Consider the following 19,465-nt stretch of genomic DNA (forward strand, 5'->3'; position numbering starts at 1 on the left):
ATGTAATAGATTAAAGGAACATTGTTTCCTACTTTGGTTAAGGTATAAATGTCATTAGAAGTGGTGCTGGAGTATTCAATTGGATCTGCAACTCACAATGAAAGGTAAGTGACAGTGAAATAATTAAATTTTGCGACCGGTTCGATATTAAACAAAAAAATATTCAAGGCATTTTTGAAATGGATAAGTATTTTTATTCACTTATTATTTTACTAGGTGACCCGGCGAACTTTGTACCGCCTAACAGTCAATGAATGTTGTATCACCTTTTAGTTAATTTATGTTTTGATGAACTTAATACACTAAACGTATATATATCTCTCTCATAATTATGTACTCGTCGAGATTTATTGTTTTTAAGATGTATTCTACTATTCGAGAAGAAGAAAAATCCAACAAATCAAATAACATGAAAATTGGTCCCACAGATGTCGTGTTATAATTGTTGAAACAAACTTGTCTTTGTTTTATATATTTGGATTAAAGTTGTTTATATTTTTAGGAATAATTGCATCATTGGTCATCTTGTACGCGGCCGTTGGGCGGGCCCAATTAGAAGAATGCCCGAAAGAACAGGAAGCCAACGGGGACGTTCCAGTGCTGCTCAAACATAAAGATTGCGACAAATTCTTTTTATGTAGGGGCGAGGGCGAGGGCGTTGAGATGAATTGCCCGTCAGGCCTTTTCTTTAACAAGAAAACAATGATCTGTGACTGGCCAGAAAACGTAAATTGTGAGGGCCGTAATATTCCTGTGGTGAGTAACTCCACCACCACCACCACCACCTCCACCGTACCTCCAATTGAAATACCTGACGAGTTCTTGCCCAATGGATGCCCTGCGAACCCTCGTATCCACTGGCTGCTGCCTCACCAAACTGACTGTAACGCCTTCTACTACTGCGTCTGGGGAGGACGGGTAATGAGGAACTGTCCACCTACTTTACATTTCAACAGAAAGCTTCAGGTAAGTCAAATTTAGAATCTCACATTCACTTTTTTGCATAATGATACGGGCTTATGTTTTTTGATTCGAATATTCTCACAGAAATTAACGTCGCTTCAGATGTATGACAAAAGGTTCGCTCTATAATGAGACTCCTGACCTAGTATTCAAAGAGAGCTCCGACCGTGGTTTATTTCACATTGTTTACACTAAAAGCTTAGATAATATCACCCAAGTGAACAAAGGAGACATTTGTCTTTATTTCAACTTACAGGTGAAATAAGGACTTCACCTGAGAAGGTAGATGACTTATTTTTATTTCAATGAAAATATGACCGCAATATTGATACTCGTTGTATATGCATATTCCGCGCAACGTGTAACAGAGTCGATTCCCGCAGTAGCGTAGCAGCAAGTAGATGAAATAATATAAAAGTTATAAAATAACTTGGTTTTACATATTGTTTGTATGAACGCCAAAGTTATATTTGCGTTTTTTGAAAATATATTATTTCTTAAAAACTAGTAATGATATCTCGTTCAAATCAATTTTCGTTGAAAGTTTTTTTGAAATCTACAACATATTTTTTTTTTAGTTTTCTCACTCCTTTATTTTAAAAGTTAGAGGGGTGGGGGGGGGCACACATTTTTCCACTTTGGGAGTGTCTATCTATCAAACGATTGATTTTGACGAAAAATGGTTTTAGGAACCTTAATGTCTTTTTTAAAGCCCTATCCATAGTCACCCATCACGGTTAGGTTAGATGAAAAAAAAAAAATTTTTTGGAATCAGTTTTTTATTTTATTATTTTTTATTTAATATTCGAATAGCGGCTACCAGAATACATCAACTTACAAAGTTTCAACTATGTAAGCCAGTTTCGGAAATAAATAGCTGTGACATACGGACGGACGGACAGACAGTCATATGACGAATCTATAAGGGTTACGTTTTTTTGCCATTTGGCTACGGCTCCCTAAAAGGAGAACAACCATCTCCACCTATAAAGTACTTAAAGATATTAACGTTAAAATTATGAAGTAACAATGAGAATGAGCTTATTTAATTATGTTAACATGATAATTAATTTAGTATGTCTCACGAAAGTTACAATAAAAATAATAAGCTTATTTCTAGATATAACACTTATTTCTTGTTGTTGGTAAAAATTGTATGTTATTTTTTTTTATTAATAACGTATCATTTTTTTTTCTACAGGTTTGCGACTGGCCTTGGGCTGCCGGATGCCCAGCTACATTCAACAAACATTTGACATCCAGACAATCACTGAGATAATTTAACCTGAAGACCACAATAATTAAAATGAATTTAAACAAGACAATGTGAAAATAATTTATACTTTACTTTTTTTGCATATTTTATACTCTACAACATTTTCTATGAATAAAATCTAAGCAAGCTAATTAAAGTGTTTTTAATAAGTTATCTCCTGAAAAACATAGACACTAAACGTAGATTCCATAATAACACCATCTCACATTTTTTACGAGATATTAAATCTTATTTATTACGCAAGGCTTGAAGTGACTTAACGAATGGTTTAAAAAAATAATAATGAATAGGCACTATTCTAAACTATCTGCTCACGTGTCGGATTGCCCTATATTCAATTTTTAAAATTTACTGTTGAGTTAAATGTTAAGATTAGCCAATTAAATTATTGCATCACTCATTAGCGCCATGTCGGTCACTGGTGTCCGACGCTTAGCGAAGGATTTGCCTTCAACAATTTCTTTCGGCAGTTAATGCTTTAACCGTTCTATCTCAACAGATACCAAGCCGTCTGCGTTAAAAATATAATAGTGTTAAAAAAAATCTATTACTGTTTGTTTGGTTCAATTTAATTAAGTTTGGTTAATTTAATTATTAAAATAATAATATTTTTTCGGTCGGTTATGAAAATTGTGTATGGTTTAATATAAGAATATTACATTTTACATTAAAATAACATTTTGAAGTAGTTAAATAAGTCTTTCAATCTTCTACCGTACGTAGTACGCAGTAAGTTTTATAACAGCGGTTCCTTGAATCACCTTGAACATTATAGAATCTTTCGTCAAAATGCAAGCGGAAACTAATAGGTGCCTAGTGGAGACACTGCGGTCGTTACCTAACGCCGTTCACCGGTACTTCTCGAGAACTGTTAGGCGCAAATTTAGTACTAATGCTGATGTCACACCATGGAATGTGTGGTGGATGGAATGTGACGATCCATTTAGTGAAGTGTATGTAGTGTGCAAATTAGTGTGGGGCGTTAAGAAGATATCGTCCGTACTTTTGGTGGTTCGTGATGTTCACGAGAAAACCCAAAAGGCTCGAAAGATTTATGCCGACAAGCATCGGCAATCAACTCCCGACTATAAACGACGGACGTGGACGAATAAACATTGCACGACAGCACTCACTCTTGTCTTAGATTCCGAGCGCACGACTACTTACTGGAAATACTGTCAGTCGATCAGTGATCAGTGATTGCAATCATAAGAATGGGTGTTGTGAATTTGTCATTTAGTAAAGTGAACATTATTACAATTAGAGTTGACTTATCTTTGATGTACTTTGTAAACCATGTTTCCACTTTGAAAGACTGAGACCTCTGAGTTTGTTTCGGCATTTCTTCTCAGAGTAGTAGGTAGGAAATGTCGGCCCCATCAGTAGATAATTATGTACGGTATAGTAACAGTGCAATTTACGAAAATAAACAATCATTTCAAGATTTTATTGTTTTATTGCTGCCTACACATTCCGCTACTTATGAGTGACGAAGAGTATCGCCCACACCTTATCTCCGACACATATCCTTACTTAGTCCTTCTCAAGAAATGAGCATTAATCACAATGCTTGCTCAAGGGGAAGTTGAAATGTCTCGGTCTCTTCACAATTCTTCCCTCACCGTATCTCAGTAGTGTAAATAGTTTTAGAAAATAGAAAGTACATTCGGTCAAGCTAATTAGTTAGCAGGCCACATATGGACACAACAATCATTTACAGCGTTATGCAATATACACGTGTGGGTAATTTAATACGTATTTGCATAAAAACATTTGTCCATTACGCACACATTACATTGGTTTCCAGTCCAGCTAAAAGAATTATTTTTTCTTTACTCTTTACTATGTTGATCTTCTTTGATTCGTTTTTTTTTGTTTCCTGTATAATGAAATCTGGGGAGCCTACTCCGGTTCTCGAATCCGAAGTTTCGTTTAATTTTCGGCCGTAGGTTTTATTGATTTACTAATGAAATTACTTAAAATAACGTTTTATTTTTAATTTAAAATCAAAACCTATGTATTTATCTTCATTTTATTCATATAAGTTTTTAAACAGACATAGTCACTAACACTATTATTAGAACTTATGACGGGATATTTACTATGTTTATTCACGGATGATGATGATGATAATCATCATGACGTGATCATGGCGCTTGCAACAGTGCCGAAATATCGCAATCCATCGAAGTGAATAAACATGGTAAATATCCCGTCATAAGTTTCATTTCATTCGTTCATATTTATTCACGAAAGTTCGCAATAAATGTAGTATGTGGTAAGAAATTTGCGAAGTTTCGACGAAACTTCTTTTTCTTAACTACAAAAAGTTCAGATTGTAAATAAAATAATATGTTTTTTACAAATAATTTATTTTTTAAAGAAATAAGAAGGCAATCATGTTTAATGAGTAATCAAACAGACACGTAAAACAATAGGATGACAATAACATCACTTTTCCGTTTCCTCTAGACCTTTCTATGTTCCTAGTAGTATACAAAAATGCAAATTTCGACAACATATTTTCAGTTACTACTAAATGTTTTGGTTCACCTTGTTCAACAATTATTAATGTTGTCGCTATATTAATAAGGCTAGCAATTATCTGCTAAATAATTAAATAATTCGTTCACTATCAGAAAAGTCAGTCCTATTAGACCGCACATGTTTCTGGACCACAATATTTTACGTCTCACCGTCATCCAACTTATCTAATGTTTTATTGTAGCCAAAATGACATCGGGTTTCCTTTATCGATGAGCTATTATAGATTTTTGTAATTCTTAAGATTAGTGCTGACTTGCTGCAATACGCAGCCAGCAGAATGAAGGTGATATCACAGATTGAAAATTAGCACGCGCGCGTTGTTACGCGTGTGGAGAATAAAGTATTGGAAATAACTCGAATACACCTTGCGTTCAGGCACAATAGGGTACTAGTGGCTACACAATGAAATCATCTTTGGATTTATTTCACGTCTTCGACCTGATTCTATATTTCATGTTTCCAGAATACCCATATCGGTCGACCCATAACTGCAGTTCTTGTTTCTTCTCTGTGGATACAAAACAAATGAGTAAATTATATGTGTAGCAAGATTTTAGTCTACATGACAAAAAGAACCTTAATATATATTTACCTAGAATTGCTTAGGTTATATGTTTTAGTTTATATACTTAGCTTATTGTATAGATTTAGTATCTATATGTATAGACATACATAACTTAAGATTTTGTTTCCCACTTATATGCATAAAAGTATACAATGAGCATAAAAAATTAAGAATAACAAAGTTGAAAAAGTACTATTATTATAGATTTATTAAAATAATATTTGTTACCTATTCACCGATATTCTTAATCGCCTTACCGTGTATCCACACCGCAGTTAACTTTTGTGGAGCAACAAAATGCAACATAACATAAGGTAACAATCTGTAACTTATGTGGCTTAATTACTTTATATTATTAACTTGGCTGTCGGCTGTTGCAGAGTAACACTTGGAAACGTCCATCAACAAAAAGTAACTGCGGTGTGGATGCGCGGTTAAATTTCAAAATTATATGCGTTTTGCTTCCGCAAAACAACGACTGCTTTTTATCTTTAACTTTAACATTGTATGGACAGATAATGGAAATTAAGTTATACATGACTATGTGTAATGGATATTATTAATAAATTTTATAATGTGGGGTGTTTGAAATTAAATATTCAGATTGTTGGTATTTACTTCATAAAAGGGTCACCCAAAAGTTGCAAAACTTTATACTCAGGTATAAATAAAGTTTAAAAACATTTGTTAAATACAAAAAGAACTTATTGCGAAATATCGTAATAATAACCATAACTTAGTCCAAAAACTTAAAAAATACGATGAGAATAGAGAGATCTTTTGAGAGATTTTGAACAATTTTTGGAACATCTCGAATGTAAACGATCATGCCAGTTGCTAAATTCGATATATTTCCAACGTATCATCATCATCATCATGTTTATCAGCCATAAGACACCCATTGCTCAATATTGCTGCAACATAGGCCTCCCAGGAACTGACGAGAACTATCCCAAACTATGTTCGTACCATCATTTACTTCTTCCAACGTAACCGTGTACAAACTGGATTTATTGTTGTAATGTATATTTTGCTTGGAAGACTTCATTTACTTTTCTTGCATATTTATATATCGGAATACAGAGCGGTCTAGTTTTTATCTCTCTCCTTTCAAAGGGAATAACGAATGGGACTAAATATATTTAAAATAAGCATACCCATAACTTTCAAGTTTTATTTAGGACGCCCTATATATTTTGATAGTCTGTGACCACACAATGTTGTGATACATTAATTGATCATGTAATAGATTAAAGGAACATTGTTTCCTACTTTGGTTAAGGTATAAATGTCGTTAGAAGTGGTGCTGGAGTATTCAATTGGATCTGCAACTCACAATGAAAGGTAAGTGATAGTGAAATAATTAAATTTTGCGACCGGTTCGATATTAAACAAAAAATTATTCAATGCATTTTTGAAATGGATAAGTATTTTTATTCACTTATTATTTTACTAGCTGACCCGGCGAACTTTGTACCGCCTAACAGTCAATGAATGTTGTATCATCTTTTAGCTAATTTAAGTTTTGATGAACTTAATACAATAAACGTATATATATCTCTTTCATAATTACGTACTCGTCGAGTTTTATTGCTTTTAAGATGAATGTTATGTTATGTACAATTAATAATAAATCCAACGAATCAAAGTCCATTAAAATTGGTCCCGCAGATGTCGAGTTATACATGGAATATGAAACATTGTTGTACATTGTTGAAACAAACCTGTCTTTATTTTATATAATTATAGATATTTACATTAAAGTTGTTTATATTTTTAGGAATAATTACATTATTGGTCATCGTGTACGCGGTAGTGGGGCGGGCCCAATTAGAAGAATGCCCGAAAGATCAGGAAGCCAACGGGGACGTTCAAGTGATGCTCAAACATGAGGATTGCGACAAATTCTTTATATGTACTTCGGGCGAGCCCATTGAGATGACTTGCCCGTCAGGCCTTTGGTTTAACATGAACACACGGCACTGTGACTTGCCAGAAAACGTAAATTGTGAAGGCCGTAATATTCCTGTGGAGAGTAGCTCCACCACCAGCACCACCACCACCACCACCTCCTCCCCCACCATACCTCCAATTGAAATACCTGACGAGTTCTTGCCCAATGGATGCCCTGTAAACCCTCGTATCCACTGGCTGCTGCCTCACGAAACTGACTGTAACGCCTTCTACTACTGCGTTTGGGGAGGACTGGTAATGAGGAACTGTCCACCTACTTTACATTTCAACAGAAAGCTTCAGGTAAGTCAAAGTTAGATACATACTTACGTTTACGTTTTTTACGTAGTGATATGAGTATGTGTTTGTTGATTTGAATATTCTCATAGAAATTAGCGTCGCTTCAGATGTATGACAAAAGGTTCGCTGTATAATGAATACGACTGAATGAAAAATGACTCCTGACATAGAATTGAAAGAGAGCTCCGAGCGTGGTTTATTTCACATTGTTTACACTAAAACCTTGGATAGTATCACCCAGGTGACAAAGGAGACATTTGTCTTTATTTCAATTCTCAATTCTTTTATCACGGTTAGGTTAGCTGAAAAACATTTTTTTAATCAGTACCATGTACGGAGTGCCCCCCTTTAATTTTTAATTTATTAATTTTAATTAAAATTCGATTAGCGGTTACCAGAATACATCAACTTAGGTACAAAGTTTCAACTATGTAGGACAAACAGTTTCTGAAATAAATGGCTGTGACATACGGTTGGACGGACAGATAGATATGACGAAAGGGAAATAAAAAAAACAACCATCTCCACCTTTAACACGTTGAACGCCATGGGGGTCATCATGTGGCCCACAGTACACTAAGCCTGGGGGTCGAACCGGAAAACATGATTTTCGTCAATTAAACATATTCAGTATTTTTGCTCTATTACAGATATTAACGTTAAAATGATGAAGTAACAACGAGAATAAGCTTATTTCTAAGAAATAACACTTATTCTTATCGTAGGTAAAAATTGTATGTTATTTTTTTTTATTAATAACGTATCATTTTTTTTTCTACAGGTTTGCGACTGGCCTTGGGCTGCCGGATGCCCAGCTACATTCAACAAACATTTGACATCCAGACAATCACTGAGATAATTTAACCTGAAGACCACAATAACTAAAACGAATTTAAATGAGACAATGTGAAAATTATTTATACTTTTTTTTTGGCATATTTTATACTCTCCACCTTTTTTTATGAATAAAATCTAAGCAAGCTTTAATTAAAGTGTTTTAATAAGTTATCTCCCGAACAATATAGACACTAAACGTGGTTTCCATAACAACACCATCTTACATATTTTTACGAGATATAAGGTCTTATTTATTAACTCTTTGTCTGCCAGTATATGAGACACAATAGAAAACATATTTTGTCTCGCGTGGATATACGTTTCATCATACCAGGGGTATAGCAGGGCTTGAAATAACCTAACGAATGGTTCAAAAAAATTATAACGAATATCTACCATTCTAAGTGTGGGAGAGCTATGCTTCAGCACAAATGGGCCGGCTCGACCGGAGTGACACCACGGCCTCACTGAAAATACGCTTACGGCCCAAAAGGCCGGCAACGCACTTGTAACGCCTCTGGTGTTTCAAGTGTCCATGGGCTGCGGCGATTGCTTACCATCAGGTGATACGGCTGCTCGGTTACCGGCGTGTTCCATAAAAAAATCTAACTTATTCTACGTGTGGGAGTGCCCTATATTTTGATTTTCAAAATTTACTGTTGAGTTAAATGTTAAGATTCGCCAATTAAATTATTGCATCACTCATTAGCGCCATGTCGGTCACTGGTGTCCGACGCTTAGCGGAGGATTTGCCTTCAACAGTTTCTTTCGGCAGTTAATGCTTTAACCGTTCTATCTCAACAGATACCAAGCCGTCTGCGTTAAAAATATAATAGTGTTCTAATAAATCTATTACTGTTTGTTTGGTGTAGGCTACTATATCTAATTATTAAAATAATAATATTTTTTCGGTCGGTTATGAAAATTGTGTATGGTTTAATATAAGAACATTACATTTTGAAGTAGTTAAATAAGTCTTTAAATGTTCTACCGTACGTAGTACGCAGTAAGTTTTGTGTCTGAATGTATATAACAGCTTTTTTTAATTTCTAACCTAAACATCAACCTACAACATCGGTGAAAATATATAAATATTAAAATGTGTTGTTTCGGAGAAACTATCCCAAACTTTTTGTTCGAGAGATCAGTTACTTCTTCCGACCTAACCGTGTACAAACTTATCATTTATTATTGTGATACATATTTTCTAAAAATACTTTTCATTTTCTTCAATAGGTATTGTAATACAGAACGGTTTAGTAAATATTTTCTCTCTCCTTTCACGTTAAGGCGCTTTGCACATGGAGCAACTTAAGTTGAGGAAACTATCAACATTTTAAAAGTTTCTTGTAAAAAGTTGATAGTTGCTATAACGTTTACGTTTGCCGCAATTTTATGGCAATCTGTGAGCAACTTTCATAACCGAGTTGCTAAATCTACGCAGCGATCAGCGTTCAGTGTGACAATGGATATCGAAGAAGCAGCACTTGTTCTCATTTTATTACGTCGTCGCCGTCGACGGCAACTTTAAAAACCGGTATAATATTTAACAGTTGCTAGTTGCGGCAATTAGGAACTATCTTAGTCATCGACTACAGCAACTGAAAACTGTTGACGATTACCGGAACTCGAAACTCGAGTTGCTATGTGTGCGCGGTTCAATTGAAATATATGTAAACAGCTAGTTGCCAGTTGCCAGTTGCTCCAATAATTGCTCCATGTGCAAAGCGCCTAAAAAACGAATGGGACTGAATACATTTAAATTACGCAGGTATTCATTGTTTTTATAGTAACTACGATAAGTTCAATTTTACACGAATGAGATTTATATTATACACTTTTTAATAGGTAGGTAAACATTTGTGATATAATAACTTTTTGCCTAAATCAGAGTTGACTGGCCTCCCCAATAATACTTTGCCCGACCCGGGAATCGAACCCAAGACCCCTTGTCCGGCAGTCGACTCGACCAATGAGGTAGTCAACTTACTAGGTACAATAATTTTGAAGGTAAGTTTTAATTTACTAGGTACTTATGTTTTAAATAGTGATGGAAGGTTGACAGAAAAATTAAATTATATAAGGTATTTTTACTCGGTCCTTCTCAAAAAATTAGCAATAATCACTGTGCTTGCTGAAGGCGAACTTAAAATGTCAGACTTACAATTAGAAATTATAAGTCTCGGTCTCTTCACAATGTTTCCCTCATCGTCATGTCAGTAGTGTAATTATTTTAGAAAGTACACTCGGTCAATCAGTTAGCAGGCCACACATGGACACAACTATCATTTACAGCGTTATGCAATATACTCGTGTGGGTCATTTCATACGAATTTGCATTTTTTTTTGGTTCCTGTGTCATGAAATCAGACTACAAAAGAAGCAGATTGTTAATAAACCAATATCTATTTTTATTACAAATAAGCAGTAATAAGTAAGAAGTTCCATTGAATATGACAAAAAGAAATAAGTTCCATTGAATATGACTGCCTACTTATTTCTCTACTTCTTGCTTACTAATTAGTAAGTAGACAAATAAAAAATAGGATAACAATTGTAAAAAAATGTTGCGGATGAATAACTTAATAGCTATTCATAACATAATTATACTATTTAAAAGAACAACGGGTAATGTTGGACCCACCTCTCAATAGGAATAAGATACCAATCTATGGATAGGTATTCTTATGCAGAATAAAACTTAATATTACAGCTAAGGTCAAAAGTCAGTGGTTTCGGACTTATAGTACCTAGAATGTTGCTGAGAAGAGTGATCCTGAACTAGGTATATAATGATCGTAGGTCATTTAATTATGAGATAAACATTCCAAATCTCATAGTTCACACCCCTTCTACTTCTACTAGTTCGATAATGAATTTCCACTTATACAAAAACTAACCTCGGGAAGCATAGTTTAATCTTGGAGATTGACTCATGCGTGATATTATTTAGCTATGGGCTCCTTAGCTATCCTTTATTATTGTAATATTAGGTACAAATAATATACAGTATGGGGATCACTCATATTATTAAAATGAAACTACAAGTAGTACTCGTTCACAGAAACATAATACAACTAAATATTTCAACGAAAAACTAAAATTATGATATGAAAATGTAAGAAATACTAAAACACGAAAGTCATCGTAAAACTGAAGCAGTCGTGACCCATTCTAAATATGAAGACTTAGTGAGGGCACATACGGCTGGCTTTCTAGAGCTGTTGCAATACCGTATTTGTAAAAAACGTGTTCAAATTAGCTCAAAGAGGATAATGCACTTTTTGGCATACCTACTGGGCCTACTTCGCTAGTTTTCGCGAATGCCTTACACTGAAATAATTTTTGGAAGACATATCTCCAGACATACTAGCAATTGATCATAGATTTGTAAGTAAGGATTGTTTAATTTAAAAAGCTGCATGTTGCTTTGAGGGCCTCCCCTCGCCCAGATTCCATACATATGGTTCTGTCCTTTAATTTGACCAAAATTAGTAATTAAGTGAATCAACATATGAAATGGATGGAAATTAAGATAATTTCTATGAAGTTACCGTCTACTCCAGGCCTTTCGAGATTCTTGGTACATAGTGGACAAATGTGGAATGTTGAACAATTATGAATGTTTTCTCTGTATAAATTGTAGGCTTATTGCAAGAAATCATTAACTGCAAAAAATCACTAAATATGTTTTAACTATAGTGGAGTTATTTTGACACATTGTACAAAATGCAAAAAATCACTTATTTCTATCTGGTATATTCTTATACCAACTAGATGGTATATTTTTAAAAATATGTTAAAATAAGTCCACTGTAGTTAGTTTTTGAGTGTTTGTATTAAGTGTTTTTTAATAAGGTTTACAATAAATTATCGGTTAAACAAAATAAATTCAAATGATACACTTTTGTTTCCACCAAAGTAATTCGTTCACTATCAGAAAAGTCAGTCCTATTAGACCGCACATGTTTCTGCACCACAATATTTTACGTCTCACCGTCATCCAACTTATCTAATGTTTTATTGTAGCTAAAATGACATTGGTTTTCCTTTATCGATGAGCTATTATAGATTTTTGTAATTCTTAAGATTAGTGCTGACTTGCTGCAATACGCAGCGAGCAGAATGAAGGTGATATCACAGATTGAAAAATTAGCACGCGCGCGTTGTTACGCGTGTGGAGAATAAAGTATTGGAAATAACTCGAATACACCTTGCGTTCAGGCACAATGTCCTGTAACTTTAAACGTAAAGCAAACTCGTACTAAGAGTACCCTTAGTACGAGTTTACGAGTGGCTAGACAATGAATTCATTTTTGGATTTATTTCACGTCTTCGACCTGATTCTATATTTCATGTTTCCAGAATACCCATATCGGTCGACCCATAACTGCAGTTCTTGTTTCTTCTCTGTGGATACAAAACAAATGAGTCAATTATATGTGTAGCAATATTTTAGTCTATATGACAAAAGAACCTTAATATATATTTACCTAGAATTGCTTAGGTTATATGTTTTAGTTTATATACTTAGCTTATTGTATAGATTTAGTATCTATATGTATAGTCATACATAACTTAACATTTTGATTCCCACTTATATGCATAAAAAGTGAGCATAAAAAGAAGAATAACAAAGTAAGTTGAAATAGTACTATTACTATACAGCCTTGGCCAAAAGTATTGAGCACCTTACAAATTTCGCTCGATCACGATAAGTATGGGAGAAAACTAAATCTACTGTTGAAGTATTTGTTTGTCGGCTATCTACAAAGATTTAAAAACAATGATTTATGCCGTAGCTAGGAATAAAACACCTAGGTGTAATAAAATGTGATTTTTACAATGTTTGTATTTATTTATCAGTTCGCTACCATCGCTCGTTTTGACAACATCCAGTGATCCAGTGCGTTTTTGGTATTTTATTTCAAAGTTATAAGTATTATCGTTGCAATATGCCAAAACGAAACGAACTTTCTTCAGAAAAACGAGTGGAGATACAGCTTCTGCATGAGCAAGGGAAATCACAAGTAGAGATTTCCAAAACTGTGAAATGTTCGCGCCGATCCTTGCAATTTGCTATTCAGCGATTCTATGCTATCCGATCACATCAAAATAGACCAAGAACCGGGCGCAAACGCATCACCACAGACCGTCAGGATGGTCAGTTACCGAGAGAGTCGTTAAAAAATAGGAAAAAAAGATCTTCAGAGCTCGCTGCTGAGTTGTCAGAACAAAATAAGGAATCAATTTCTGCTCGAACTACTTGTAGAAGACTTCAGGAAGCTGGTCCGAAAGGTTGTAACGCTAGGAAGAAGCCATGGCTCCCGACAACAACAAAAAAACTCGGTATAACACCGAACTTTCACCACTGCAGAGTGGTCAAATGTTGTGTGGTCAGACGAATCTAACTTAGAGGTAAGTAACTATATTGAATGCCCTAATAAAATAATATAAAATGGTTTAAAATCCAAACGCATAGATGAAGTTCTTTTGTTTTCCGGAACTCAATATTTTTCTCTTTATAGCAGATTTTTGGTACCCCTGTTGTGACCCTTGTGCGTCGCCGGGTGGGCGAAGAATTTAAGCCAGAGGATGTGGTCCCAACCGTAGAACACGGCGGCGGCAGCATAATGGTCTGGAGTTGCATGACCGATTCTGGAGTTGGCGAATTGTTCGTGTGAGAGGGCCACATGGACTCTTCTAAGTACATAAATTTACTAGAAACTGAGTTCCTGCCTTCATTCACGAAACTTTTCGGCGACAGGATCATGGATATTAGTAAATTCCAGCAGGATAACGCACCTTGCCACAAATCTGCCCGCACTATGGCATGATTCCGGGAAAATAACGTAGAGCTTCTTGACTGGCCTGCCCAGTCGCCAGATCTAAACCCCATAGAATATTTATGGGTTTTAGTAAAGCGCAGAGTTAGGCGCCACACTATTATCAACAGAGAAGATTTGAAACGCTATCTGTGCCTAGAATAGAACGCGATTACTGCTAAAGACTGTAAAAATCTTGTTAGCTCTAAATCAAAAATAATTTCTGCCGTAATAAAGGCAAAGAGTGGACATACAAAATATTCATTTTCAATTAATAAATAGTAAAATAAACCTTTAAAAAAATATTTGTTTTATTTCTATTTGATACTTCGCATAAAACTCAAAGATGTCATGGGTGCTCAATACTTTTGGCCAAGGCTGTAGGTTTATTAAAATAATATTTGTTACCTACTCACAGATATTCTTAATCGCCTTACCGTGTATCCACACCGCAGTTAACTTTTGTGGAGCAACAAAATGCAACATAACATAAGGTAACAATCTGTAACTTATGTGGCTTAATTACTTTATATTATTAACTTGGCTGTCGGCTGTTGCAGAGTAACACTTGGAAACGTCTATCAACAAACAATAACTGCGGTGTAGATGCGCGGAATAATTTCAAAATTATATGCGTTTTGCTTCCGCAAAGCAACGACTGCTTTTTATCTTTAACTTTAACATTGTATGGACAGATAATGGAAATTAAGTTATACATGACTATGTGTAATGGATATTATTAATAAATTTTATAATGTGGGGTGTTTGAAAATAAATATTTAGATTGTCGGTATTTACTTCATATACAGGCCAAATAAAATAACCTGCGAGTACCGTGGTTGCCTCTAATATTGCAAACTTTATACTCAAGTATTAAATCTCAAGAAATAAAAAAGAAATTAATAATTATAAAAAGAATTTATTAGAAAATATCGTTTGTCATCTTGTCATCGAGATCTTTAACAATTGTTAGAATATCTCAAATGTAAACGATCATGCCAGTTACTAAATTCGATATATTTCCAACGTATCATCATCATCATGTTTATCAGCCATAAGACACCCATTGCTCAATATTGCTGCAACATAGGCCTCCCAGGAACTGACGAGAACTATCCCAAACTATGTTCGTACCATCATTTAGTTCTTCCAACGTAACCGTGTACAAACTGGATTTATTGTTGTAATGTATATTTTGTTTGGAAGACTTCATTTACTTTTCTTGCATATTTATATATCGGAATACAGAGCGGTCTAGTTTTCTTCTCTCTTCTTTCATAGGAAATAACGAATGGGACTAAATACATTTAAAATAAGCACGGGATCCCATAACGTTTTGAAAAACGGAATTAGTAAATAGTATATATATACATATACAATATATATTATATGATTAGTATATATATACAAGTCAAGTTAAATTTAGGACGCCCTGTATATTTATGTTGCAGTTTTGATAGTTTGCGACCACAAAATGTTGTGATACATTAATTGATCATGTAATAGATTAAAGGAACATTGTTTCCTACTTTGGTTCAAGTATAAATGTCATTAGAAGTGGTGCTGGAGTATTCAATTGGATCTGAAACTCACAATGAAAGGTAAGTGACAGTGAAATAATTAAATTTTGCGACCGGTTCGATATTAAACAAAAAATTATTCAATGCATTTTTGAAATGGATAAGTATTTTTATTCATTTATTATTTTACTAGCTGACCCGGCGAACTTTGTACCGCCTTTTTTTGAAGGGGGAAAATCATGCAATATCTTCTCCCGCCTTGGGCGAGGCAAGAGGGAGTGTCAGACTCTTACTGACTAAAAACCACCCCTTTCCTTCTCCTGCTTTTCGAGCCGGAGCCCCGGTAAACCCGCTAGGTAATCCGCAGCTCCGACAGATTGACAGAAGAAATGTTTCGTAATATTAGCGAGTGATCCCTGTAGTGTATTGACACGTTTGTATGATTTGAAATCAAGAACTATGCGATACCAAGTAGCTGAAGCTTTGTGTAGAGATTCTATTCAACCTCTATTCATCGGGGCTTCTTGATGTATATGGGTATTTTGTTACACGTTGTATACATCTTTCATAATTATGTAGATACTCGTCGAGATTTATGGTTATTAAGATGTATTCTATTATTAGAGAAGAAGAAAAATCCAACAAATCAAATAACATGAAAATTGATCCCACAGATGTCTTTGTTTTATATATTTGGATTAAAGTTGTTTATATTTTTAGGAATAATTGCATTATTGGTCATTGTGTACGCGGCCGTTGGGCAGGCCCAATTAGAAGCATGCCCAAAAGAACAGGAAACCAATTGGAATATTCAATTGTTGCTCAGACACGATGATTGCGAAAAATTCTATCAATGTACTTTGGGCGAGCCCATTGAGATGAATTGCCCGGCAGGCCTTTGGTTTAACCTACAAACATGGGAATGTGACTGGCCACAAAACGTAGATTGTGAGGGCCGTAATATTCCTGGGCAGGCATCAGAGGATTCGAATGAAAATGAATATTTTACGACTTCGACTACGACAACTGAAGATCCCATCCCAACTACAACAACTGAAGATCCCATCCCAACTACAAAATTGCCAACTACCACCAGCAGCACCACCACCACCACCACCACCCCCAGCACCACCACCACCCCCAGCACCACCACCACCCCCAGCACCACAACCACCCCCAGAACCACCACCACTACCAGAACCACCACCACCATCTGGACCGTACCTCCAATTGAAATACCTGACGAGTTCTTGCCCAATGGATGCCCTCTGAACCCTCGTATCCACTGGCTGCTGCCTCACGAAACTGACTGTAACGCCTTCTACTACTGCGTCTGGGGAGAACTGGTAATGAGGAACTGTCCACCTACTTTACATTTCAACAGAAAGCTTCAGGTAAGTCATAGTTAGATAATCACGTTCACTTTTTTACATAAGGATAGGGGCTTATGTTTTTTTATTAGAATTCTCATAGAAATTAGCGTCGCTTCAAATGAATGACAAAAGGTTCGCTCTATATAGACTCCTAAAATAGTATTGAAAGAGAGCTCCGAGCGTGGTTTATGTCACATTGTTTACACTAAAAGCTTGGATAACATCACCCAGGTGAACTAAGGAGACCTCTGTCTTCTTTTCACGTCTTTTGCTCACTTCACCTAAGAATGCCAGACGGCATTAAATTTTTTTTTGGGCCGGGCGTTACCTACAATAATATGTTGATTTGAAATAACGCACGATGTCACTTCGAGAAACGTTTAATATTTAAACATAACGTAGCTAGATACCACTACTAAGCTGATTTGTTTTATCTACGTATTATTAATACTAGTGGTCGCCTAGTGGTCGAAATTCAACCATATACGATTTAATTTACAATACCACTTAACATACGTTCAAGGATAATTTTTATTTAACTCAAACTCAAACAAACTCTTTTATAAAACTCTATTCATATGAGACGTGAGAATATCATCGCAATGTCTATCGATTTTGACGTATTGTCAAATACGATCAGATACTATGCATGTGTGTGTGTGTGTGTTTGTGTGTGTTGTGTGTTGTTTGTCAATGTTTTATTTATTGATTTAATGTACTTTATAAGCATGATTTTTGAAAAATATTAGCGTTAGGCACTTCTCCTACACATAAACTATAAGTGTACCAAATTTTATGCTCCTACGTCCGCGCAATTTTCGTTAAAAGCGGTCCAAAGTTTTTGCATCACGTATTAATATATAGATGTCGTGGGTTGGCGCATTGAACCATGCGAATATAAAATTTAACAATGTGTAACAATTATTATTTTTGGTCTCGATGCGATGTGTATAATTTTAAATGTAATTCGCGACACAGGATCACGCGTACTATGAGAATAGGCTTATTTCTAGAAACCTAAACCTTACTTCTTGTTGTTCGTGAAACGCGTTCGTGTATGTTATTTTTTCTAATAATTAACGTTTTTTTTTCTACAGGTTTGCGACTGGCCTTGGGCTGCCGGATGCCCAGCTACATTCAACAAACATTTGACATCCAGGCTATTACTGAGATAATTTTACCCGAAGACCACAATAATTAAAACGAATTTAAACAAGACAATGTGAAAATAATTTATACTTAATTTTTTGCATATTTTATACTCTACAACATTTTCTATGAATAAAATCTAAGCAAGCTAATTAAAGTGTTTTAATAAGTTATGTCCTGAAAAATATAGACACTAAAAACGTGGTTTCCATCTTACACCCTTTTACGAGATATTAGGTCTTATTTATTAACTCTTTGTCTGCCGGTTTATAAGACACAATAGAAAATTTTGTCACGAGTAGATCTACGTGTCATCCAGGGGTCATAGGGGTTAAGCAGGGCTTGAAGTAACCTAACGAATGGTTAAAAAAAAATAGCGGGTAGCCACCACATTCTAACCTACGTGTGGGAGTACCCTATATACTGATTTTCAAAATTTACTGTTGAGTTAAATGTTAAGATTCGCCAATTAAATTATTGCATCACTCATTAGCGCCATGTCGGTCACTGGTGTCCGACGCTTAGCGGAGGATTTGCCTTCAACAATTTCTTTCGGCAGTTAATGCTTTAACTGTTATATCTCAACAGATACCAAGCCGTCTGCGTTAAAAATATAATAGTGTTCTAATAAATCTATTACTGTTTGTTTGGTTCAGGCTACTATTTTTAATTATTAAAATATTTTTTTTTTTGGGTGGGGTATGAAAATTGTTTATGGTTTAATATAAGAATATTAAATTTTGAAGTAGTTAAATAAGTCTAAATGTTCTACCGTACGTAGTACGCAGTAAGTTTTGTTTCTGAATGTATATAACAGCTTTTTTTAATTTCTAACCTAAACATCAACCTACAACATCGGTGAAAATATATAAATATTAAAATGTGTCGTTTCGGAGAAACTATCCCAAACTTTTTGTTCGAGAGATCAGTTACTTCTTCCGACCTAACCGTGTACAAACTTATCATTTATTATTGTGGTACATATTTTGTAAAAAATACTTTTCATTTACTTTTCTTCAATAGGTATCGTAATACAGAACGGTTTAGTATCTTCTCTCACTACGAATGACTGCTCACGAATGAGATTTATATTATAAACTTTATAATAAACTTTATAATATGTATGTACACTTGTGATATTAGAACTTTGTAGTTTG

The 19,465-nt window shown here is 34.9% G+C and overlaps 1 protein-coding gene and 1 long non-coding RNA gene across 2 annotated transcripts; one reads left to right on the forward strand and one right to left on the reverse strand.

The window, feature by feature from the left end:
• Positions 1-25: 25 nt before the first annotated feature.
• Positions 26-18,465, forward strand: LOC118274386 (probable chitinase 10). The gene is made up of 7 exons (XM_050707459.1): positions 26-104; positions 503-966; positions 6,650-6,695; positions 7,132-7,607; positions 15,822-15,867; positions 16,507-17,180; positions 18,257-18,465. Exons 1-7 carry the CDS (start codon positions 98-100, stop codon positions 18,332-18,334), a joined length of 1,791 nt encoding a protein of 596 aa, XP_050563416.1. The 5' UTR covers positions 26-97; the 3' UTR covers positions 18,335-18,465.
• On the reverse strand, positions 12,261-15,227 carry LOC126913071 (uncharacterized). The gene is made up of 2 exons (XR_007707657.1): positions 14,683-15,227; positions 12,261-12,851 (listed from the first exon to the last, which is right to left on the reverse strand). It is a non-coding gene; the product is annotated as an uncharacterized LOC126913071 (long non-coding RNA).
• Positions 18,466-19,465: the final 1,000 nt, after the last annotated feature.

The sequence above is a fragment of the Spodoptera frugiperda genome, chromosome 3 (assembly GCF_023101765.2).
Source record: "Spodoptera frugiperda isolate SF20-4 chromosome 3, AGI-APGP_CSIRO_Sfru_2.0, whole genome shotgun sequence".
Taxonomy (NCBI): Eukaryota; Metazoa; Arthropoda; class Insecta; order Lepidoptera; family Noctuidae; genus Spodoptera; species Spodoptera frugiperda.

Coding starts and splice junctions, on each gene's coding strand:
- LOC118274386 (XM_050707459.1), top strand. Junction 15,868..16,506: donor TCTGAAACTCACAATGAAAG/GTAAGTGACAGT, acceptor TTATATTTTTAG/GAATAATTGCATTATTGGTC. Junction 17,181..18,256: donor ATTTCAACAGAAAGCTTCAG/GTAAGTCATAGT, acceptor TTTTTTCTACAG/GTTTGCGACTGGCCTTGGGC.